Below are 24,384 nucleotides of genomic sequence, written 5' to 3' on the forward strand. Positions count from 1 at the left end.
GAAAGCGAGTGCTAAGCAATCTTGGTTTTTTAGCATTCCTCTGCAGCTAGCTTAGCACTACAGAATCTGACAAGTTCGCTAGATAATTGGCAGGGAAGCACTTCTGCGCTTGAAGCATCTAGAGCAAAAGCGTGCTGCTAACTACCCACCTACATTTGTGGCCTACTAATTTATCAGCCTTGTACAGCACTGTAGTGTTTAGACGAGCTTCAGGAACACCGCTTTTTCTTTCCAACCAAATGGACCATGTGGTATGGGCTACTTTTTTTTACAAGCACAATTTACACGTCTACAAGTGAACCTTCGAGTGAGACACTTGCACAAAATGACAAGTTTTCCCATGTTTTATTGCCAAGATACTTTTTTTTCTTCAGGGTCAACTTGTTTTCGCTTGGCTCTTCATCTCATTATAGTACTTTTGTCCTCATTTTTCCCACATACAAAAAAAAATTGTTCACAATATTGTTGCCTTTATCACAAGGCAGGTCTCTCCACTAGCTTGTCCTCTGCACTGACAAGCATTGCTTGAAGCTGCAGCTTTGCATAAACAACAAAGATCCGGCATCATCTTCGATTCGTGAAAAAATTGGGCATCTCTGAGTGGTACCCTTCAGTGCAAGATGGAGGAGGGGTAGCAACACACAAGTGGGAACAGGAAGAGGAAAGAAACAAGAAAATGAGATGGGAACAACAGACGGTAGGAATGTAATGCTGCCCTGGGGCAAAAGTTGATCGGCAAACAGAAGCTTAAACTACAGTTTGCCACCTATAACATCGTAAGTCCCGTTTAGGGTATTGGCTTTCAGTCATGTCCAGCTTGTCACAATTGCCAAATATTGTGATGGTAGGTTCAGTAAAAACAGATGTAGCTTGGTAAGAAACAAAATCCACTCCAACACCATCAGTACATTTTGCAAGAACATGTTTTAAGTGTAGTCGGCAACCGCAGCAACAAGGCAACAGTTTGACAGAAGTTTTTGAAAACTCGGCAGGGATGAAATACATTTTGTTAAGAATCAATGCAGTGAGTTTTAAGTATGTCACTTTTGTCTCATGCAATTTAGGTTGTGCAAAACAGCTAAAAACGCCAAGCACCATGTGGAGCAGTGCAGGCTGTGCCACCATGAGCTCGTGTGAGTAAGAATTTTCATAAGCAACTTTTCTTTAGTATTTTCTTCTTTTTTTCGCAAACCAGATGCCATCACATTCACCATGGCCATTCTCTAGCACAACAATCAGGCCTGCCACTCAAGGTTAAACGGAAATCCAATAGTTGTGGCAAATGACTGTAAATGCGGTTTATGACAGCAAACAAAACCTGCAAATATAATGAAAAAAAAAAGAAGAAAAGGTAACAAGAAAAAGCATGAGAACAAAAAAAAAAGAAAAAGAACAATGGCAGACAGGCTTTAGGGTAGGTGTGAGAAAGGGAGAGAGCTTAGGCCTTCGTTGAAGGTTGTGTTGGTGAGGTTTGACGTGTCCCTTGGCCCTGTTTTTGTTGATCCCGAAGATGCTTCTCAACCTGCAAGCAGAGCAAAAGGCCATCAGGAAACAGTGAGTGAGTGCTTAAAAGAAAGTCGAAACAGCAGTAGACTGATATCACGATGAGTTTCACTAATCCACCGCTGCTGCAAGCATGCTGGTAGTAGCAGTCCCAAGGCGGCTGAGGGTAACCATGGCGATATGCATGTATTTTTACCATGACAAGCTGGCAGTTCAAAAGGCAGGAATTTGAGATGGAAGTAGGATGTAAGAGATGCACTCCCCACCTGGCAATTCACTCTAAAATCTACAATTGTCCTCGGCATTCCTCTCAATGCTGCCTTGAACCCCTGTACAGTGGGGGTTCAAGGATGGGTGGGTGCATCCTGCACCAGAGCTTTGAAACAGTGTAGTTGTTAGAGGAGACCGACTAAGGGCTTGACTTCCCGATCCCCTCAAACACAATTGCCAATGAATGTGCCGTTTGGTTGAAGAAACTCAATTTCTCGACTGTCTATAACACAATCTATAGCTTGTTGCAATCAGCCTTGAGTGCCACATTCCTGACACTTCGGTGTGAACTTTGGCAACAAGACGCACCATTGCAAAGCAGACATGGCAGCTGTGTCAGAGATACATTCATAAGAGGTTACTGTGCACTTCCCCCCTTCCCCTCAAGTGTTTTGCTTCAAAAAAAAAAAAGGTGTTTTTCAAAAATCTACTCAGATATTTTACTTTGTTATGCAGCATTTTGCAGGATTAATGCAAGGTAGCCAGTTGTTGTACAGTTGGCAAAAGGAACTTCGTCAGATGGACAGATGGCCAACAATAAGTGTAGTAAGAGTGCATGCTAGTAGTGGGTACTTGAACTTTGTCATGGATGAATAAACGCTGTTGTTTCCTGTGCTTCAGCTGACGGGGCTGTGCTGCTTAGGGATTACCTCCATGAGCATGGCAACCAGAATACATGCACACAGCTGTTTCAATTTTTTTGACAAGGGACATACCTTGCATGTTGCGTAATTTAAGATATGAGCGAAGACATTACCAGTGTATATAAAGGCTGCATGCGATGCAGCCTGCTGCCTTTTCTGAGCCATACTTTACACAATAGCTCAACGAAAGAAAAAAAAAATTTATTGTGACCACACAAAGAGCACACAATAAGTTCGAAAAAAAGCAAGCAACTTTATATAACACATTTTGAGAACAAGCAAGCCAATTATGGCTGCCATATCTCAGATCATTCAACTAGGCAGAGGAGGGACCAGGTAACAACATTTGCATGGGCTGCTTGAAGTACAAGTGGCTGCTTACAATCTTGCGAACATGCAGCACGCTGGCGTCGCTGTCAGATTTCCCCTTGCAGTTCTCTGGCCGATAAGGTGGCACGATGGTTACCTGATTCATCACAATTATGTTCTTCCCCTGCCACGTCACATCATCAATCCTGCGAAAACAAGAGCACATACAATCATTTAGATCAGTTCTTGCCTCAGCAGCAAATTTGAAAGCTAAGACCTCACCAGAGGACTACCTGCTGTCATGCCCCAAGCAACAAAGAAAACTGGTCGCACACCACGCAGCATGCTCTGATGCCTAAATCTATTTCTATGAATGCACATTTACTTGAAGAGTGAGTGGATTCAATGTCCCAAACAAACACAACAGCACAAAAGATGTGAGAGGTGCTGTAGTAACGGGCTCTAGGATCAGTTTTGACCACCTGGGTTTCCTAACACCCAAAGTATGGTACAGAAGTTATGCACTCAGCAATCATTATAGGCATGAACTGTAGTATGAGATATTCACTATCCAATTCAGGCCCTAGTGAAAAATGTTAACATTTATTTGGCACAAACAAGCCTTTCAGCCATGCATCAATTAGCTTCAACTGCAAGTAATGCAAAAAATTTTCAGATTCTAGGCTGTGCTTCTACAATGTGCACTGATGCCTTTGTGTCAAAGTAAGCATGTCACAGCTATCACAAATAGAAGCTGCAAGATTGGGGATATCTAACACAACCAAATTGAAAATGAAAGCACAATGCCTTGAAAAATACACCATGCTTAGCCTAAATGCAAAGAAGACTGAGAACACCGGGTGACTCACGTTTTTCGTATCGCCAGGAAAAGGCGAATGCCATCGTGGGACACACCAGCAGAGATGGCAGCTGCCAAACGCTGCCGCTCATCTATGTTCTGCTTTGCTCTTGTGTTGAGCTGCGTTACATGAACGATACAACACAGGTTGCACATGTGACCTAAACATCTAAAAGGAACAGCAAAGACTCAAGCTTTAATTTTCCCTGTTGCAGAGAGGTACAAGTTTACAAAGAACAGAGGTGGGTGGTGACAGCACCTTCATGTTCCTCATACGGACCCTGCAACATTACACATTATTGCAATGACAGACCAAGGCTAGCCAACCCTTGCCATTTAAAAAAATAACAATGAACTCAAAAATTTGACAATTTATGTAGGCGCCTTGTGCAGCAAAAGATGGCTGCAAATGGGCAAAAAGACAATGAAACCTGTTCCAGCACACAATGGTGTCATCATTCCTGGATTTTTTGTGCACGTGTGCATATAAACATAAGGCATTCAGAGAATTGATGTGCAGTCTTCAAGTGCCCCTTTTCCAACAACTCATGCATTTCTGCTCAATGGATGGATATAAGCTTCAAAAATGGTAATGCATCATCGTCAACCTATTTTGTCCACTGCAGGACGAAGGCCTCTCCCTGTGATCTCCAATTACATCTGTCCTGCGCCAACCGATTCTAACGCCCGCAAATTTCCTAACTTCATCGCCCCACCTAGTCTTCTGCTGTCCTCGACTGTGCTTCCCTTCTCTTGGCACCAATTCTGTAACCCTAATGGTCCACCAGTTAACCAAGCTATACGTGACATATCCTGCTCCATTTTTTTCTCTTAATGTCAATTAGAATATCAGCTATACTCATTTGCTCTCTGATCCAAACCGCTCTGCGTCTCTTATCGTGATGCCTAGCATTCTTCGTTCAATCGCTCTTTGCGTGGTCATTAACTTGTTTTCAAGCTTCTTTGTCGATCTCCAAGTTTCTGCCCCATTTGTCAGCACCGGTAAAATGCACTGATTGTACACCTTCCTTTTCAATGATAATGGTAAGCTTCCATTCAGGAGCTGACAATGTCTGGCACTCCAACCTGTTTTTATTTTTCTGTGAATTTCCTTGTCATGATCACGGTTCCCTGTGAGTAATTGACCTAGGTAAACATGCTCCTTCACAGACTCTATAGGCTGGTAATGCACCAGACTAGCTGTAGATGTGGCAAACAGCAACACCACAGTAACGCATGCTACTGATGTTAAAGACAAATCTCTTTCAGTGATAAAATCTGAATTGCTAACTGGCCTAGCTATGATGTAAACAATGAGCATGCTACGACAGCACACTGGCTGATGAAAATGCTTCATGATAAAAAGTGTTGCATGATGACAGACTGAAAAGCCAGTATTGCCTTGTCCAATCTGCTGCTGAAAAAAATAAAAAGTTTACAGCCGTGCTTCACGCTGTTCTGCTTTCAACAATCGTTAGAGATCGGTGTAGCTGAGAGACTACTTTTGCTGTAAAGAATGTTGCGGTCGTTCTTGCAAACATCAAGACGAAACGATTTTTCATCTATGTAATCTACGAAAGTAAGCACCAAACACATCGCAGCAATGGCGATACTGGCACAAAACCCTTGCTTCTACGCACCTTTTCTGTGTTTAGGGGCTGCGGAGGCGTGAGCGGGCTGGACGCGGCTTCCTTCTTCACGGTCAACTCGGAGACAAAGTTGAGGTTGACCATGCGTATGTCGCTGACATTGGCTTTCCCGCTTGAGCTGGCACACTCTGAGGCAGGCGCGTCAAGGAACAGCACATAATGCAAAAAGTGACACATACGCCATGCACACATTACGTTTTGGCAAAACGTTCGCTGCAGGATTGTCTTGCAACAGGGAACTAGCCCAAGCAACAAAACATACATGTAGAGCAAAGGATAACCGCTACGATGGTGCCGGTTCACCACGCGCTACGCAGGCACTAAAAGTTTGTCGCGTAAAGGCATGACATCACAGCTCTCTTACTAGGAACGGGAAGTCTAAGATGCCGGGGACTTTGAGACCAAGTTACGCCGAAAAGAAGAGCCAGTAAGAGTACGTGACCCACTAAGCTAAGTAGCCTAGGTTAACATGCCGCGCAATGCATTGCGCCGCTAAGGGCAACGCGTCAGATGATTCCATCGCAGAGACCGGGAACAAGTAACGTAGCATCTACTCGGCGATCCTCTTGAGTTAAAAAAAAAGAAGACTACACAAATAAATAAGTCTGCTTGGCCGAGCGCGATAATAAGCTTAAGAACATGATAAAGAGGAGCACCGCATAATTGTTATTTGCACACTTGCGATCCCGAGGCAAGATTTTGAGAAGCACGTTGCCACTTTCTCTTTAGCGGAGGTAGTGGCCGAAGTTGTAGCGCATGCAGCACGCTTCCTGAAAGGATACTTAACATGAGAGCCTTGGTTTGCTGGTCGAAAGCCAACACTTCTCCCTCGATAACCTGGTCATAGCAAGTTTTACAACTAACGAGACTTCCAAGGGAAAAGCATTCTGGCCCATCCGCCATAGCTTTCATTTTCGGGAATGGCCGATCGGCATAGTTGTCGTTATCGGCTTAATGAATCCACAACTTCGGCTAAACACAGCGCATCGTACTTTTCATGCCGTTGCGACCAAATAAAAAGTTTATGTGTAATAACAATTACTATAACTTATTTAATATTTATTATAAACTTCACGCATGAGATAATGTAGTTCAGACACGTCAAAGTTGCGATACGCTTGTTTTACACAGCATTACGCGGTTCGGCTAGTGGGTGCTGACAGAACCAATCCGATCCAAAAGCGTGTTTTGGATTACCATTCTCGCAAAAGGATTTTGGAGAGTCATTGCCAACTTGTGAGTCGCTGTCACCTTGCCTTGCTCCTTGTGTTCCTCAGTTGCACTGTACAACCAAAAGCCGACAAGATGAGTATAATGTCCTATAATGGAGGCGTCGTGGTCGCCATGAAGGGGAAAGAATGCGTCGCCATCGCAGCCGACCGGCGTCTCGGCGCGCGTGGCCACACCATTGCGCTGGACTTCGACCGTATCTTCGAAATGGGCCCCAAGCTTTACTGCGGCCTGCCGGGCCTTGCCACCGACACGCAGACGGTGGCGCAGAGGCTCAAGTTTCGTATAAACTTGTACGAGTTGCGCGAAGGCCGCTCGATTACGCCCAAGACGCTCGGCTCGGTCATCTCCAACCTGCTGTACGAGCGCCGGTTCGGTCCGTACTTCGTGCAGCCCATAGTGGCCGGCCTCGACCCCGTGACAAACGAGCCTTACATCTGCGTCATGGACCTGATCGGTTGCATTGACGAACCGACCGACTTCGTGGTCTCGGGTACGTGCGAGGAGCAGTGCTACGGCATGTGCGAGACGCTGTGGGAGCCCGACATGGGGCCCGACGAACTCTTTGAGGCCACTGCGCAGGCACTCATGAATGCCTTTGACAGAGACTCCAGCTCGGGTTGGGGTGGTGTTGTGCACGTCATCGAGAAGGATAAGGTCACCACAAAGTACCTCAAGACCAGGATGGATTAAAAGGAACATTTCCGGCTGCGTATCTCTGCGCGTCTGAAGTCTCTGTAACGCCATCCTTTGTGCTAGGAATAAATGCACACTTTCTTTTTTTTTTTCAGAAAAAGAAAAAGGGAGAAGCTTATTGCTTTGTTTAGATCTTCGAATCAGTCTTGCAAGAAAGTTGAGTGAATCTTCAGAGGCTGCAAGTAGTCCAGAGCTAAGCACTTATGAAGGTATAAGGACTTTCGTAATGGAGCAACATCATGGTGTTCAGAGTTCATTGTCGTGTGGTGGATTCATTAGCACACCATCAATAAGACAGTTCTCCATTCGAGTGCAATTTTCATTGCTGGCAATCTGCAATGTGTTCCTAGTGTAATGGTCTTTGACATACGGGCTAAACCACAGTGTTGCGACTAAAGGTAAAAACATGAAAATTTACATACACCTTTAAATCGTTGAATGAAGTTGTCCTGACTTAGCACTTCATATCTTTGGTTCCCCATCATTAGTTTCAAGAAAGGACTCCTAGCGCACTACAGATTTGATAACAGAAGTACCAGTTTCTTGTAAAATCTAAAGCTTGTTCATGCGTAATTATCTTGAAAAGCTATGCCAGGTCTAACTTTATAGGGACTCAAAAACTATTTAAGTTGTTATTGACTAGGGCAGACATTTTAGTTGTGTCAATCATGCTCCTACTTCAAAAGGCTTAGAATTGTGTTTACTGTGTCCATCCATTCTTTCCACTATGCTGACATTGGTGGCCGCCGTTGTCAAGTCGTGTCGTCAGGCCACCTTGTTGTCGTTAGCTTCAATCGCACCATGGGGTGAAGAAAACTCCACCACAACATTACATTGCCTCTGCTGCAGACAGTTCAAGCCCCAGCAAACCAGTTCACATAGTACCGCACATTGAGCCACACAGTAGTACCAGTGAGTGTGTCTGTTCTGTACACTAGAACAGTAAATCACAATGTAATATTTTGATATACATAGTCGCTTCATAGGTCATCCAACCATCTAACAGAACCATAGGTCATAAGCCATCCAAACCATCTAACAGAAGAGTGCATGGCGTTCGATGGTTTTGTTAGAAAAATATGCCTACCACTGGGACTGAATCTTGTATTCCTGCTGCATTGTGCACTTTGGAGCGGGATGCACTGCACCATTGTGCAACAATATTTCTTTGTAAATTGTGCAAAATGTTGTACCCAACATAGGTTCTGAGAGTGGTGATGTCTGTGCACCTATTTCAAGGCCATAACAGCCAATACTGCAGAGGGCGAGGATTACACTGTGTAAGCTTTCAAGCCTGTTGCTGTTGCAGAGTTCAGTGCTAGAAGAATTGCTAAGGTCTGCTTTTTTTTTTCTTCTTTCTTGCATTTTTTGTACCTGGATAAGTCATAATATCTGGATGAACGATTTCCATGCCTACTATACTGCCCATAGCTCATGCATTAATAGTGCTCCGGTATGCCTGACAGAGTACTGGAGCACTATTCACAGCTCCAGCAGAGCCATTGAAGGTAAGCAGATTTTATTAATTCACAGCTTTTTACCATGACATTGATCACCATCATCAGCCTCGCTACACCCACTGCAGGGCAAAGGCCTCTCCCATACTTTTCCAACTACCCCGACCATGACATTACCACTTCAATATTGGTGGCTACAAAGACATCTGTGCAAATCATCTATTGCTCAAGTGAAATAAATGTCCTTAACACAACAGCCTGGCTTCGGCAGGTAACTCTGAGTAGTAGGTCACTACTGTTAGTCGAATATCATTCGTCTTATTCCATTGACCTAAATATATGAAGATGCTGGGGCCCTCGCACGTGGAGCAGGCTCTGTAGTTGAGGTGCATAGTAGCGTTGTATCCATGTCGTCCCTTTCAGTTCTGTGTTCTTTTTTTGTGCGCTAAAAAAATTAAATTATGGGGTTTTACGTGCCAAAACTATGATCTGATTATGAGCCATGCCGTAGTGGGGGACTCCGGAAATTTGGACCACCTGGAGTTCTTTAATGTGCACCTAAATCTAAGTACACGGGTGCTTTTGCATTTCACCCCCATCGAAATGTGGCCGCAGTGGCTGGGATGTGATCCCGTGACCTTGTGCTTAGCAGCCCAACACCATAGCCACTAAGCAATGGCGGCGGCTTTTCTGCACTAAAGAAGTTGTTACTGAGGTGGATAGATGCCTTCTGGATGGATGGACACACAAACCTGTTGGTTTTTTCCAGTTATTAATGCAATTAGCATTATTAGCCTACTTCACCCACTTTGGCATGCTTCTGCTTTTTAGCCATTGAAGCATTGCTCTTGCTCACGAAAAAAGGAAATTGCATCTCTGACTGATAAAAATGAAAATGTGTGCTCTTCGAGCTGACAGTGAAAAATTTTTACACCTTAAAAAGACACCTGTGCAATGATGTCGCAGTTCATTCGAAATCAGATATGCTGAACCCCAATTCTACAGTGCCAGTGGGATAAAACTAACAGCGGTTGGGAGGCCGCATATAGTGAAGCTTTCTAGTGACATTCGAAGGTGTAGAGGCAGTGGTCTGTGGTGGCCAGTGGTACAAAACCGCCTCGGTACAGTTGGGAGGCCATGTTTAGTGAATCTTTCTCTGTGGCATCCGAAGGTGCAGATACTGTGGTCTGCTATGACCTTAAAAGCACTTCTTGTTGGGCTAGTTGGTAGCTATTCATTATAAAATATGAAGGCACCAAATAAACAGACACATACAAGAGAAGAAAACGGGACAGTTAGTTGCGAGTGGCGCCCTGTCCCGTTTTCTTCTCTTGTGTGTGTCTATTTGGAGTCTTCATATTTTATAATGAATCTGCTATGACCCATGGGTGTATTAATGCGATTAGCATTCTTGGCTGACTTCCTCCATTAGAGAGTGTAAATAAAGGTGTTTTCAGCAATCCGGTGAGTCGCAGCATTGCTTGAATGCTAATCGCATTAACATCAACAGTCCATTGTGAGATGGGTTCTACTGAAAATTTAAAGACTGACTGTGCTTGAGCAGCGTGGCCCATCTGTTCCCTGTCTCATCTTTCTGGCATTTCTGGAGCAGATGCCGCTGGCTGGAAAGCATGCAATATAAGTCTGAGTATTGTACCAATACCAAAATGCACACCCTTCCAAAGTTCCACATCCAGTCGCAGCACATATTCCACCAGTGAAGCAGTGCCACTTTGTTCACATGGTTGAAATGCCTAAACATAGACCTGCAGAAGGGCTGAAAATTGAGCTTGTTGGTGCACTGCATAGTTCTGTTATTGCCTCAAGATACACCTGGCACATTCATCAACAGGTTACGAAGGTGAAATATTGAACTGGCCAGCAACAAGTTTTTTGGGTCATCAGGGCACATGCAACCCAACCCTTTTATGCAAGCTGTGTCAGTCTAAGAGCAGAATGAAATGTACAAAATACACCTTATATTAGGAGCATTTGTTATTGCAGAAACAACTGATAAGTTACAACGGTCTGTTTTAACAAGGTGGTGTGCTAATTTGCTCAATCTTGCACTGCACTCTTCAGGCATTTTTGTGATGTACAGGGACGATGCTAATAATGAATTCCATGCAACATTGCATCATGATGCCCCGAAACAATAATACAGATTCATCCTCGCATCAGGTAGCAAGATATGAGTCTGCCGTAAATGCACATTTCTTTGTTTTTGACAGTTATAGCTGTTACAGGCCTGTCCTCACACTCAGAATGATGATGTTGGAATCCACTGTCAATATCAAATATTTGAAAAACACCCATCCTCTAAATCAACTTGAATTATTCAGAGGTGTGGTGGTGTCGCAAGGTTCACAAAGATAAATCACAAGGCTATCACACATTTCTTGGTTGAAGTCACACACAATGGTTGAAGTCCAACAAGGAGTAGGCAGTTACTGGCTGTAACTGGTACCATGAATTGACGAAGGAGTGCAGCTGACTCTTTTTCTTTAATGACAAATGCATGTGACATTGATACATGTTGAATTAGCAAATTATACTCTGCTGACTGTCATCCTTGGTTGATGTTCTCCCGTAGGAGCTGCCACTTGTGCAGGTGTAAGCATATTTGCTGAGAGTATCAACAGAGCAAAGGTGCAACATCACCAGCTGCATAATCCAGTGTAAACTATCTTGCCATAACCTACACTATGCCAGTGCGATTATGTCACCACCAGAATCTCGCGACAATACTATATAAGTGGTTACGCAGACTACTCATTTGACTACTATTGTAGCTTTGTTGGAAAATACTTCTTTGATTGCTTTCAGACAGTTGGCAGAGGCAAGTAGACAGCTATGAATTCCAGCTTGCGCTGCAGATACTTGCATCTTAATATCTGAAGAAATTGAATTGAGTTTATTTGCAACAATGTTGTGGGAGACCAGGAGTAAAAGCTGATCAAACAGTATGAGAGGACCTGGCCATTCTACACACACGTCGGCATAACGGTAGTTGTAACAGGAAAAAATGAAAGAAAAGAAATATACAGTGCAGTGTACATGGCTCACATTCAAGCAAAGCATACTTATGCATGGTATGTGTCAGAAAAAGTTATACAAACACTATTTCGATAAATAGCAAAATGAAATAAACAATCAGCAAGAGTTTCACACAAATGTATGAATTTATGGCAGTGTTATTACTGCCAGTAATACTCTCTTTGGTTTTTTAAATGACATTTGTGAGATGCAAAAGAGCTGTTCTCTACTAATTGCATTTATAAATGTGGGTAGCAATAACTGCAGCCTGTGCCTGTCACAATTTGTGCAAATTTTTATTTGCCATTCTTCCGGTTTGCATGTATTATATTTTGTTATGGTGGCTTCCATTCCAACTAGTGTTGATAGCGTGTTAGTATTGTTGACTATACCAAATGTGTACTGGCGACACAAATTATAAGTCTATCTAGAACTGATCTTAATGATACTATGTTTTAAGAAAAGGTCCTCAGTATGAAAATGGTATAATACCTTACATATTAATCAAACCACACGCTTTTACAACATTGCAAGATTGTTGATATTTTCATTCGTGGTTGTACCCAAAATCAGCAACCCGTAGTTAATTATTGGTAAAAAGAGAGCGTTATAAAGAAGCATGTTGACATGTACATGGTGTTTTATCAATTATGATCGCAGAATTAATCACTTCTGAATTATGTTTAGCACTGGTTCCATTACGGCAGCCTCTGTGTGGCAGACTGCCTCGTGAATACCATCTTTACTCATGTATCACCCCACATAATTACCTGCTGCACAATTTCATTATGAGAAATGAATAAAGTGAATGATACTGAAGATGTGTCAAGGGATAGTGTCTGTATTTAATACAGTGCATTTGTTTACATTTGCATGCTTCATATCATGTCGACACAGTGGTTCATACTGTGCATGTAGTCCGTCCTGTTCTTCGCTATAGACAATATTATTCGATATACCAGTTAATGAGGTGCACTTATATCTTATTTAGTTTTTCTGTGATCACATTCACTTGCGCAGATCCAAATATAATAACATTGTTTTGCTATTTTCACCATTATGAAACTTCAAGCTTTTCTTTCGAAGCAGTATTAAAAAAGAACTTTTTCTAGCACATGATTTCTTGATACAGAATATTTTCTTAGTAGAATGCAGGTACTTATACATAGGGGGTCTGAAAGGTTTGGAAAATGGAGTTAGTACAAAACTGGTTTAAGATGGGGCAGTGACATATGTGGTTCAACATCTTAATAATTTAAAGTTCACTTTGACAAAAAAAGAAATATTTGAAACTATGTTGCTTCCGCAGCGCTAAAACATGATGTCAAAGAATACTGAGGTATTACTCCTTTATTAACTCCAAGTATTCAAGATACACGCAGTACACGTTTGATGTAAATGGCCAGCTAAGAACTTGAAGAGGTGCTTGACCTGGCACCAAAATAAAGTGTGCAATGATGTGCATTGATGCCAGCCATGACAATAATATGGTGTGTCCTTCACAGAAGGCTGAAAAAGCAAAGTTTGCTGTCACAATGACTCCAACTACTCACTCTCCTCTGAATACTTCCCCAGGACATCAAGCAGCATCCTTTTGGCGTGTTCAAATTTCTGCACTTGCTGTTGCTCATGCTGCAACACAGCATCTCGGAGTGCTGTCAGGCGTAGAATGCTCTCTTCGCTCTTCTGAAACATCTTGCGCAAATTTTCATTCATTGTCTCAACCATTTTGCACAACCGGCTGCCAAGGCCTGCAATGCAAAATACATAGAAATGATTGAGACATCGCATATGAAATGTGTCTCTACTGTAACAAAATGTTCAAAATCAAGAACACTTAAGAAAAAATTGAAATTTTAAGGAAATTAGGCAGCTAAGAAGAGGCTAGTGATCACTGAACTGAGGCAAAATCAAAACATTTTATTTCAGATAGCAAGCTAAACTTAGTGTTGGCACTGATTTGTGTAATCCTGTCTGAAGCTTCTTGTGGGTCATATGAATAATCATGCAAAAAAATGATTTAAAGGCACGACATGATGCAAAGATGTGAACTAATATTTCACAGACAATAAATGTAATTTGCTGAATGCATGCCAGATGGCACCACACTACTGTGCTGCATCAAACACACAGACTTCACGTGCAGCTCATTCAGAACATGCTCATTCATGAGCACTTCATGAACGAAGTGGCAATTAATGTCCTGAAATTGCTATTGTGATTACTTTTAGTTGCTGTTTTTGTATACACTAATTTCTACTATGGAAGCAGTTTTTCTTGTGGTTCTTTGCAGACTTTCGTTGCAAGAATGCAAAGGAAATTAGGTCATTGCCTGACATGGCGGATATCAGGCCAGCCTACAATTTAGGGCAATGGAATTAGACAAATGACATTCAACTAGTAGTGGTGACCCACTACTAAGAGTTATCTGCCGAAGCTGGGCTATTGTATCAACGACATTTATTTCACTTTAGCAATAGATGATTTGCACAGATGTCCTTGCGGCCACTAATACTGAAGCGCTAACAGCATGCTAAAAGGCTGTGCAATAATCCAATATGCTTGCCTTCAACGGCTCTGCTATTTGAATTATAAATTGCTTAAACTGAGATGAAAAATCTGTAATAGGATTCCTAAAAGCAAGGCATTCTTATTGAATTCATGAAAATCATTGAAAGAAGGTTAACCGCCCCCCCATGCACTCATTCAGGAAGAGGTGCCTAGACGAAAAACTGTGGCTCTCCTGCAACAGAGGCATTCTGAACAGTCCTCAAGTGGATCAACCTGTGTCCCTTGTATGAGACTCCAATAATTGTTTTGTCATTTATATTTAAAAATAAAGAAACACTTAATGTTAGGCAAGTCGTTGGGCTAGTCAGTTCATAGATTCAGCCAAATATTAAACTGTGCCTATGTTTCTGTTCATGTCTTGGCTTTCTTGCACAGTTTAAAATTTTGCTGAAAATATTTGATGTGTTCAAACACTACATTCTCAAATCATATAGAAATTGAATAGCAATTATATTCGATTTGTAATTATTTGTAATTAAAATTTAGAATGTTCGGAAACCCCTAAAAATTGCACGTGGCCTGAGGGCTTAGGGGTTAAATTCATAAAGAAGATTGTTCTTTATAAAATCAAGGCGGCTTGAGTGGATGGGTCCGCTGTATGTTGTACATCATTCATACTGTCCTGTATATGTACTATGATTATCATGGCACTGACCTGACACTCTAAAGTTATGCGAGACGGCAGCCAGAAGTGGATGAAATTCAAGGCATCAGCATTTAGGTACAATGTAAAAGAAAAGTATATAGTTTATTATTTGTATGACTTACGTTCAGCTGACATCTCGATCGAGGCATTTCCATCATTGAAACCTTCAAGTTCCTCTTCTGACTCAGCCTCATTATCACCTATGTCAATAAAAACACACATTGCAGTGACACAGCTGTGTGGAAACTCATTGTTTGGGCTGTGCCCTGTCAAATTTCAGTTCGTTCCAGCAACAATGCGACTCCACATACATTATTTAAAGGTGTATTTCACATTCAGGAAAGTTAGGTGCCAATCCAAGAAACAGTTGAGCTCACTCGAATCAATTAGTTCCTATCAAGAGAGACAGAGATAAAAGGAAGACAGGGATATTAACCAGTCAAGAGTCCGGTTGGCTATCCTATGCTGGGGGGAAGGGAGAAGGGGAATAGAAAAAAAGGGGACAGAAAGTTCCGCCTAATCCTACTTCCTCCCATATGCAAAGTGGCCACTACAAGCCACACATCACTAACATGAGAAATTAAGTATAGTAGTGTGGTTTCCTGGGTCAGTTGGTGCATGGTTCCAGCAAGTACAGACGCGAGCACAAGTAAAAGGAATGGACAGGTCAACGCTGGTTGAATCTTTCGCATAGTAAAATTATGAAAAAAAAAACGTTATTGCAGTTATTTCATTTGCAACAGCACCTTCACACGTATACTTCTGAAATGGGGTAGACGATAACTGAAGTTCAGCTTATGCCTCCAGTTGTCAGATGGGCAAGTTTACAGTTAGTCTTATCAAGTTAATTTTGCCATTAGTGTCATATGCGCTGACAGTCACACGGTATTAAGGTACATGCACTATATAATATTTAGTGTGGTTAGCATGCTCTTGTTTAACTATGACATTGAAGAATGTTATGCTACTGTGATGTACTCATGGAGAAATATATTAAGAGCCTTCACGTCATTCATTCTTAATGTTGTTAGGCCACTTACATTCATCCGGCCTCACGAACGAAAAGGCACTGGCGCCAACAGTTTCAGGTTCTTTTGGACGCACATCTGCACCTGTAAACGTTGGACACATATCCGACAAAACAATAAATGTATCCACATATTCGACACATGCTGTATTATTTTTTATACCAGGCGACATCTGTGAACGGAAACCTTCGCTGTCGAGGGCGTGATTTTCAGCGGACACGGTCGGCGTTTGTTCCGGCACATTTCGTTGAAACTGCATTGAGATAGTTAGATCGACCCTACTGAGTGAACATGCAAAACCGCGTACGTGCGATTATATAAGGTCAAATGAACGCTACCTCTTTGTTGTCATCCTCAACGCATTCATTTGTATTATCATTTGTGAAATCCATGATAGTGGCGTAGCGAAAGACGGTCAAATGGCACGCAGGGAGATAACCACTAGGGAACACGTCTTTTACGAACAGATGACAGTTTACGTCTGGTAGAAACTAGAGGTAGAAACAATATAACTTTTTGCATTTTTCCTTCTTTCTTTCTCTTTTTGTTCTGTCCGAACTTTCCGCTTCATCGAAATTTCGCGGCATACGGTGCTTGTAAAACCGCGACGCCAGCGACGCCATAGCCTTTTTTCTCTATGAGCGCATTATGAGCGACCCGAAGCGCATGGCCTCCAAGATCGCCGACGCGCGATAAACAAAGCGTAACTTCTGGTGTGGAGGTGGCTCTCCGAAAACGATGCCGGTTGCCGCGGCCGTTGCATAGCACAGAGCATGTTCGTCGTGTTTATTGTTTATTGTTGAAATAGTGTTCAACTGATTGCAAAATGCCTTCCGAGGGCAGGGCAACGCTTCAGTATAGCTGCACCAGTCGCGTAAAGATGACGCTGTGTGTAACGTGTCACTTATAACATAAGCTCATATAGGTGTTCTGTGATAAGCTCGCGTCATCTGCTCAGGACTCGTACGTCGTGCGTGCGTTTGCTTCGGTTGACAACAGTTGGGAAGGCGCTTGTAAGACACGCGCATTAAATTTACGTTTGCTTCTTATAAATACCTGTTGCCACGTCACTGCGTGCGGCTTTTATGTAGCGCATGTGTGGACTACTTGTTTGCCGTTGACTTGCAGCGGTCTCAGGTTGTGCTCGAACACATGTGCGGTGTGCTTGTTCGACGACACCCTCGGTTTTGTTTGTACCGTGTACGTTCCGCGCAGCGACTGCGTTTTAATGGGGGAAACCAGCGAGACAAACTCGTATACAGGAGAACACGTGGACACGACGAGCGCTGGACTTACAAGGGAAGAGTTGAAAGTGCTAGTCCGGACCACTTCTCTTGCGTACCGTCTTTATGTTTCGTAGGTTTCCTGTTCAAACATTTGCAGCAACTAGGCGAGCAAGACATTCTGTTTTAAGAGCTGGGCTTGAACACAAGAGCGTGATCTCTTTGACAAGAACATTGCAGGGCGCTATATCTAATGTGTTGGTACACAACATCACTAAGAATACTAAACGAGAAAAAGCGTGTTTCAATATTGCAATATCTAAAAATGAATGAACGCAGAACCTGAGTTACAAACTTTGCAGCTGCATAATGAACCGTTATGCATAATAAAAGTTCAGGTGTCAATTGGAAATGTTTTCTGCTCTTCCTATGCCTGCGTAGCATTTCTGAATGATGTTTCACTTGTCGTGCGTGTTACAATAGGAACCCAGGAAGCACAAGTTGACTGCTAGGTAGCTTGATACAGCTTGAGCAGGTTAGAAGCAGCTAGAGCTATGTCAAGCTATAGTTTAGCCATCTTCAAGATGGCTAGCACTTGATGTCTCGAAGCTATAGCCACTAACCATTGTGAAGACGTTTAGTTGGAAAAAAATCAAGTCAACAGTCAAATCAAATCAAAAGTTAAAATTTTTCTGCGCCATGGCTAGCACATTGAGGTATCGAAACCATACGCTTCTAGCCATTGTGAAGGCAATTACTTTGAATGAGTGTCAAAACTTCGAAGGCATTACCAGGGAGGATCCAGGGTAGCCTCAACGAATTGGAGAGGGAGTGGGGCGGCTCGGCAATGCATAGATTGAACGGGGGGAGGGGGGTGGCCACACGGTCAATTTTGTAAACGCGGAAGTTGCCGGCATGCGTAGGAAAAAGTAAGGGGATAGTTGCGTCGGTAGGGGATAGTTGCGTTGATGGGGCATACGAAACCCTTAGTAGCATAATCAGCACCACAAATGGAGCGTGCGGAAACCACGGCGGAAAGCCATTCTTCGTAGATTTCACAGGCTGGTGCCTCCTGCAAACATGTATCCCAACCTGGTGACCTGTAGCAGATTCTGTCCATGGCAATACAATAATCAATGTAAATTATGTATGGGTAAGGCGGATATGTCACATATTCTATGGGCATGCTCGAATGCGGCTCCTCGCGAGGGCCGCAAAATTCAAAACCGGCAGCAGTGGGAGACCCTGCTGCTCAGCTCAGACCAGCGAGACCAGGTCTGGACCGTCCAGCTAGCCGAGGTCGCCGCTGAGACCCAGCGGGATCTCGGCCGTCTGTATGCTGTTCAAAAAACGTAGCTCCGCATTAAAGTAATTTTAAAGTGGAAATATGTAAGCATGAAAGAAGATTAGACAATTTTATTCAAGCACAGCGCCGATAACGCAAAAGTGCCGCTTCGCGTTGTTTTTTGCTGATTTTGAAACTTTCGCCAGCAGTGGCGGTGGTTCGTTGGTGTCGTTCGCTGGTTTAAAGTGAAAACGAGTTTTCGAGTGGAGGACTTCGGGTCGTGTTTGCAAGAACGGCAGCAACAACACGTACAGCTCTATTTCGGTTCGGTAAGTGATTTTATTATATGATTGAAGTGGTTCCAACTTTGGTGGAAATGTTGTTGCAGGATTTCAACGTTACGAACGTCACTTAAAGGTTTGGGTTGTCGCGTTCATGCAGTTATTAATTGAAGGAGCCTGTTTCATATTGCATGTTTCTTATTTTAAAGCGGGTCAGCTCAGCAGCATTATTTTTTCCCTTTTGCCTTTTTGCAACTTGAATGAAGTACTGGCTTTCAGGCTACGACTGTTGCTGTGTACTTTTTTTAATGACCCGATATGCAGTTTCGTTACTATATTCATCACTAATTAAGCGCTGCAATTAAACATGATCGCGTAGATAACCACAAGAATATCGCATGAAAGTCGTCTCAAAACCGTAAGTTGTCCTTTCAGATCGCGAAAAAAAAAAGGAACAGCTAATTAATGGCCCCACATTTACCTTATGGAAGCGTGTCCACTCCACTATTAGGCTTGAGGGCAATGCAAATAATACCAACGGCAGGCAGCAAACAAGTGCAGTCGCCGAAGGTAACGGCCGCCTGCAGTTGAGGCCTCTTTTGTACAATGAGTAAAGAACAGAAGTTTACGGTGTTGTTTCAAGGAAAGGTACGAAGGAGTAAAACAATATCAGCAGCAGCTCGTTAGCATACATATGCAACATTTCATGAAGATTGAACTTTTAAAGTGGTTAAAAAATCTGACGGGCACTGCATGCTATTTAGATTGCAAAAAAAATGATCACCTTTACACATGATGATGATGATGATGATGATGATGATGATGATGACATCATCTAAATGAAGTTTGTGTGAGGCCAATTGGGGGGGGGGGACAAGTGCCCCCCTTGCTCCCCCGGTAGATATGCCTATGTGGGCAGGTCATGTAACGCGTAGGTTAGATAACTGGTGGACCATTAGGGTTACAGAATGGGTGCCAAGAGAAGTGAAACGTAGTCGAGGATGGCAGCAGACTAGGTGGGATGATGAAATTAGGAAATTTGCAGGCGCTAGTTAGAATCGGTTGGCGCAGGACAGGGGTGATTGGAGATCGCGGGGAGAGGCCTTTGTCCCGCAGTGGACATAAAATAGGCTGGTGGTGATGATGATAACAACGGCTGATCTGGTTTGAGGATTAATTAATAAATACACTGACCACAGTTCAAGTGAAAATTTTACTGTTGTTGTTGCCTTGCCTGTGCTTTTGTAGTGACATGTAAAATAAGATTACAACCTTCCAGGATCTTAAACATGATGATTAGAGGTAACTATAGCACATGCGAAACCGAAAGAAGCCTGAACATTGAATAGCTACACCGAAACTACAGCAGTGCTTCCCAAGATGGCTACTAGCCGTAAGTGGAGGGAGCATTAGCTGAGCTACCAGCTGGTTGGTAGAGGGCTAGGTTTAGAGTACAGCTTGCAAAAGACGGGTATACCAGCTGTGGCCTTAGCTAGATCAAGCTGGAAGGTAGACGTCTACTAGCTAGCTGTGTGCTCCTTGGGAAGTTCTAAACGGGATGGATGAGTGGCTTCAATTTTTCTGAGTACGTTCGAAATATGGAAGAGCACACACAGTGAAGTTCATGACTCACACTCTGGCTTCAGCGTATGACTGTGAACTTGCTCAGGATGCCAAACACAGGATGTAAACAGGATGTAAACAGTGTTGAATATTCATTACGCACTCACATCAAAGAAACTTAGTTTGTGTGAGGAGACCGTTCACAATTTAACCAAGCGAGCAAGTGCGATTGGCGAAGGGTCCCGCTGATAGCTTTTCTCAAAGCCTGCGGCAATAAATCGGCGCAGGAATTTTTTTTTTATCGACAACAGAGATACGCAAGTGCGGACTGATATACGTTATAAAGGGGTTTCTTTTGTATTCTTCATCGCGAATCCGTAAATAGCGAGCGCCGCGCGTATACAGCAGGCCGCGGTCGCATTTGCAAGAGCCAGGGCTCTTTTGCCTCTAGCAATATGGCCGCCGCCGGCTACACTCGCTCCCGTAGGCGGTGGATGGGACTGCCACTCCTGTTTTATATAACCTCCGGGGCAATAAGCACGGAAGTCCTGCTGAGTGGCCAGTAAGTACTCGTTTATTCCACGAGGAGGCGGAACGCGATCAGTTCTTAAACTTTTATCAGGCTTCTCTGGGCCCCTACAGCCACGAGGGAAACTCCGGCAACGAAGCTGACTACCTCGCTGCCCGTGCAACTACTAACCGGGCGGAGTGGCAGGCTCGCCCGGAAAACCCTGAAGGACGGTCTCTAAGCTACGGAGATCGCCTCTGTCGGCAAAGTCTACCCGACTCCATGCGGCGGCCGTGGTCCTGCGCAGAGCCCGAACGCACAGTGTGCTCAGCCCCAGGAGACTAACGGTAATCCTAAGGGATGACAGCGTGTCAACATGTACGTTTTGCGGCTTAGCCAACGTTCGTTGGGCTTAGCTCAGGTTGGGCAGGATCACATTCCATGGGAATGGGAATTCCATGGGAAAGACGACAGGACGTCCTGTCGTCTTTCTTGTCCGTTTTAGTCCACCTCTATGACTTCAATTGATGCAACGAACCAACTATCCCAAAAATATGTGCGCCTGCAAGTAGCAGGCCCGTTGTTCCAGGTTGGTGAAGGCTTTCCGAATGATCGGTTGCACAGACATTATCGGCTGCTTCGTTGCTGCTTCCGAACGACACCTGGTGCTTTCAGCATTGCACCTCCAACGTAAAAACAGAAAAAAAACGAAAATGTTCCGTGCAAATTCAGTAAAATCCCAGTAGTTGGGCAAAGTAATGATGTTTTAGGTGCGGTATATCTGCATTCGTTTCTTTGTCTGTTTTTTTTTCTGTCGATTCCAGTGTAAGATATTGTAATGGTAGAGCTACAGTCTGTTGATGAAGCCTTTGATTCGTAAAGTTCCTTATTACACGAATGGCCGCCGTCTATCTATCTGATATTGTCAGAAGGTTACGAAGAGAAATCCATGTACCTTGATGGCATATGATTTAAAGTTTAGCTGGCGAGACCACCTTCTTGTGTACTTGAAGTGACTGATGGACGTACAGACACGATATTGCGACAAAGAAAAGAAAAATGGGGCCCAGAACTCAATATGCTGACACCGGTTATCCTGCCCACCAGAGCACGATGTCTTTTTTTTCCCAAACTTTTCGTAACTTTCAGCCCCCCTATGCCATGCTCCTTATTTCTTCTTATTTCGCCTCGTCAGAAGTAAATGCGTCCAACACTGGATAGAGCACAAACCATTAGCGCAACAACCGATAACCACCGCCGACAATGGCGGTTGTGATGATGATGATGATGATGATGACAAGGTGTATTTATTGAGGGATGACTCGAAGGCCTCTAATGTGGAATAGGAAGGGGAGGGGGAGGCGTATTCAGAGCCGTCCTAGGAGCTTCGCGTCCATGGCGAAAGCCAACAGCGAGCCCAGAATGACCCTGTCGGAATCCATCGAGCCAGTTGCCAGCCTAATCCACTCCTCGTAGGACGACACTCGCACCGCCCTCAGGTGGTGGTCCCGCTGCTGAGCGTGTCGCTGGCACTCCCAAAACAGATGGGCTGCGGGTGGACGCGTGGCCATGTCGCAGTCAGGGCACCTGTGTGGCTCCGGATGTTTGTAAAGAGCAACGCGTCAGAACGTACACTGAACTTGTTTGTGTGTGCGTGCGTACGGCGTGTGTGTGCTTCTGTGTCTGCATGTGTGTAGTGTGTGCACGCGTGCGTGTGTAGGGTAAATACTCCGAGCACGTGCCCCCCACCTAAAAATTTATGTGTAACATGATGCCTAGCATAAAACCACGTGCGACAACACCCATATACCTAGCGTCTGCTCCCACGGATAAGTGCGTTCCCCTTCTCCGCGAAAATAATTCCTGGCTGTGGCACTCTAAGGGAGGCAGCGTAATATCAAAGTGAACTGGTCCTGGAGGCGGGTGTAATGGGTATGTGAGTCGATCCCGGAGACGGTGAGCAAAGAGTGCTGATTCCGGAGACGGTGTAATAGCAAAGTCTCGATCCGGGACACGGTGTCTTGAAAAGACTGTCGATCCCGGAGATGGTAATAAAATGTGGGCCGGTCCTGGAGACTGAAATCCGTGGTCGCGTTGGTCTCGTGTTTCGCGCGGTGAAGTGTCCACGTCTTGCCGTCTTGCCGAAAAAGCGCCGACTTCGCAGCAGCTAGCTTCCCCACGAACAAGGGAAACTTCGCTTTCTTTTTTTTCTTAGAGACCAACCACGAAAATAGGCTCAGTGTATACATTTACCGATCCGCGGAGCGTAAAATGCGATATTTCTTCAAAATTTCAGTAAGAACAAAACAGAGATACGCGCTAAATACATTTTTCTACGATTTTAAGTGAAAAACGCACTTCCAGTGTGTGTACACTGGCACAGTGTCACCCTGTCGCCATCAGGCTATGTCCTGAGAACACTGTAAGTGGTCGCACAGATTGCTCATTTGACCGCTGTTGTTGCTTAGTCGGAAAATACAGAGGAACATTATTACTTACGATATTCGTTATAAGCGTAATTTGATGCATGTTGACATCGGCGAGACAAAATAGTTTTGCTCCGTTATATCCGTGTTAGTTATATAGAGGTTCGACTGTGTACTTTATTGCTGGTTTCAGATTGTAGGCAGATGCAAGGAGGCTGCAGCCGTAGCTTGTGCTGCGGGGCTTGAACAGAGAGTTTTTCACTAAATTACCTAGAGGGAAATCTGGCGCCACCGTCTATGGGAGTTCTATAACGAGCGATGTGCCATTATTGGAACGACGGTGTATGGTTGTGCGAGGCTCGTGAGTTGGTTGGTGTTGCGCGATGTTAGGAATGGCCTGCCGCGGTGGCAACATGCAAGTTTTCGCAGCCAGTTGCAGCTGCGAGCGTGGCGAGCTTCCCCGAAGATACCATGGAAGCCTTCAACACCCGCCGCGGTGGTGACTCGTTTCGTAGGGACCACGAGGTGGCGCGTCAACAGCCCCTTGGCGCCGCTATGACTAAACGCGATCGGCGGACCAACTATTGTTAGTGAAATCGCCAACGCCTTCACGGTTCGACTGAAGCAGGGAGATTTCCTGGAAGCAGGGAGATGCCTTGCGGTGCCTTTTTACGGGCCTTTGAAGACGCCAGACAATGGACAGCGGCGGAGGCCACTGTGCGAGGTCCGCTCTGGAATTTAGAGGCGCCGGCTGGGGTCAGGCGTGACCATCTGGCTACGGGGACGCACCCAACTCGGGTTCTGGGAATCCAGAGTGCGTGAGCCCTCCTCCTCCAAGTCGGTTCGACTACGCCCCAACGACTATGGACAGTCCGATTGGACAGTCGTTTCCCTCACCTAGGGAACTAGGGACCAATGGAGTGTTTATAAGCAGCTAGAGTGTGCTCGTGCTCGTCGTCGTCAATGTACTCATGAGCTGTGTGCTCGTAAGCTGTGGGCTGTATGTTCGTCTTGCATGCTACATTTGGGAGCCACGCTTAAACTGTCGAATGTATCTCTTGTTTAAATTGTAAATACTGTAAATAAGCCCTGTACGCCTAGTTCCTCCCAAGTTCGTCTCTACGACCTTCAACCCTTACAAATGGTGGCAGCAGCGAGATCGTCCGACAACTCCTACAACTGGTAACAGCGGTGTGATCG

The 24,384-nt window shown here is 44.2% G+C and overlaps 3 protein-coding genes across 3 annotated transcripts; 1 reads left to right on the forward strand and 2 right to left on the reverse strand.

Annotated features, from left to right (window-relative positions):
- Positions 1-326: 326 nt before the first annotated feature.
- LOC142571550 (protein LSM12-like) lies at positions 327-6,176 on the reverse strand. The gene is made up of 5 exons (XM_075679995.1): positions 6,017-6,176; positions 5,226-5,362; positions 3,596-3,705; positions 2,800-2,932; positions 327-1,522 (listed from the first exon to the last, which is right to left on the reverse strand). The coding sequence occupies exons 1-5, from the start codon at positions 6,144-6,146 to the stop codon at positions 1,439-1,441; spliced, it is 594 nt and encodes a 197-aa protein (XP_075536110.1). The 5' UTR covers positions 6,147-6,176; the 3' UTR covers positions 327-1,438.
- Positions 6,177-6,404: 228 nt separating this feature from the next.
- Prosbeta3 (proteasome subunit beta type-3) lies at positions 6,405-7,250 on the forward strand. Its single transcript, XM_075679994.1, has one exon. The coding sequence runs from the start codon at positions 6,540-6,542 to the stop codon at positions 7,155-7,157; it is 618 nt and encodes a 205-aa protein (XP_075536109.1). The 5' UTR covers positions 6,405-6,539; the 3' UTR covers positions 7,158-7,250.
- A 3,858-nt stretch (positions 7,251-11,108) lies between these two features.
- Positions 11,109-16,423, reverse strand: LOC142571551 (uncharacterized). The gene is made up of 5 exons (XM_075679996.1): positions 16,237-16,423; positions 16,061-16,151; positions 15,911-15,982; positions 14,993-15,070; positions 11,109-13,404 (listed from the first exon to the last, which is right to left on the reverse strand). The coding sequence occupies exons 1-5, from the start codon at positions 16,288-16,290 to the stop codon at positions 13,199-13,201; spliced, it is 501 nt and encodes a 166-aa protein (XP_075536111.1). The 5' UTR covers positions 16,291-16,423; the 3' UTR covers positions 11,109-13,198.
- Between the last annotated feature and the right edge of the window lie 7,961 nt (positions 16,424-24,384).

Source organism: Dermacentor variabilis, chromosome 2, assembly GCF_050947875.1.
Source record: "Dermacentor variabilis isolate Ectoservices chromosome 2, ASM5094787v1, whole genome shotgun sequence".
NCBI classification, from domain to species: domain Eukaryota; kingdom Metazoa; phylum Arthropoda; class Arachnida; order Ixodida; family Ixodidae; genus Dermacentor; species Dermacentor variabilis.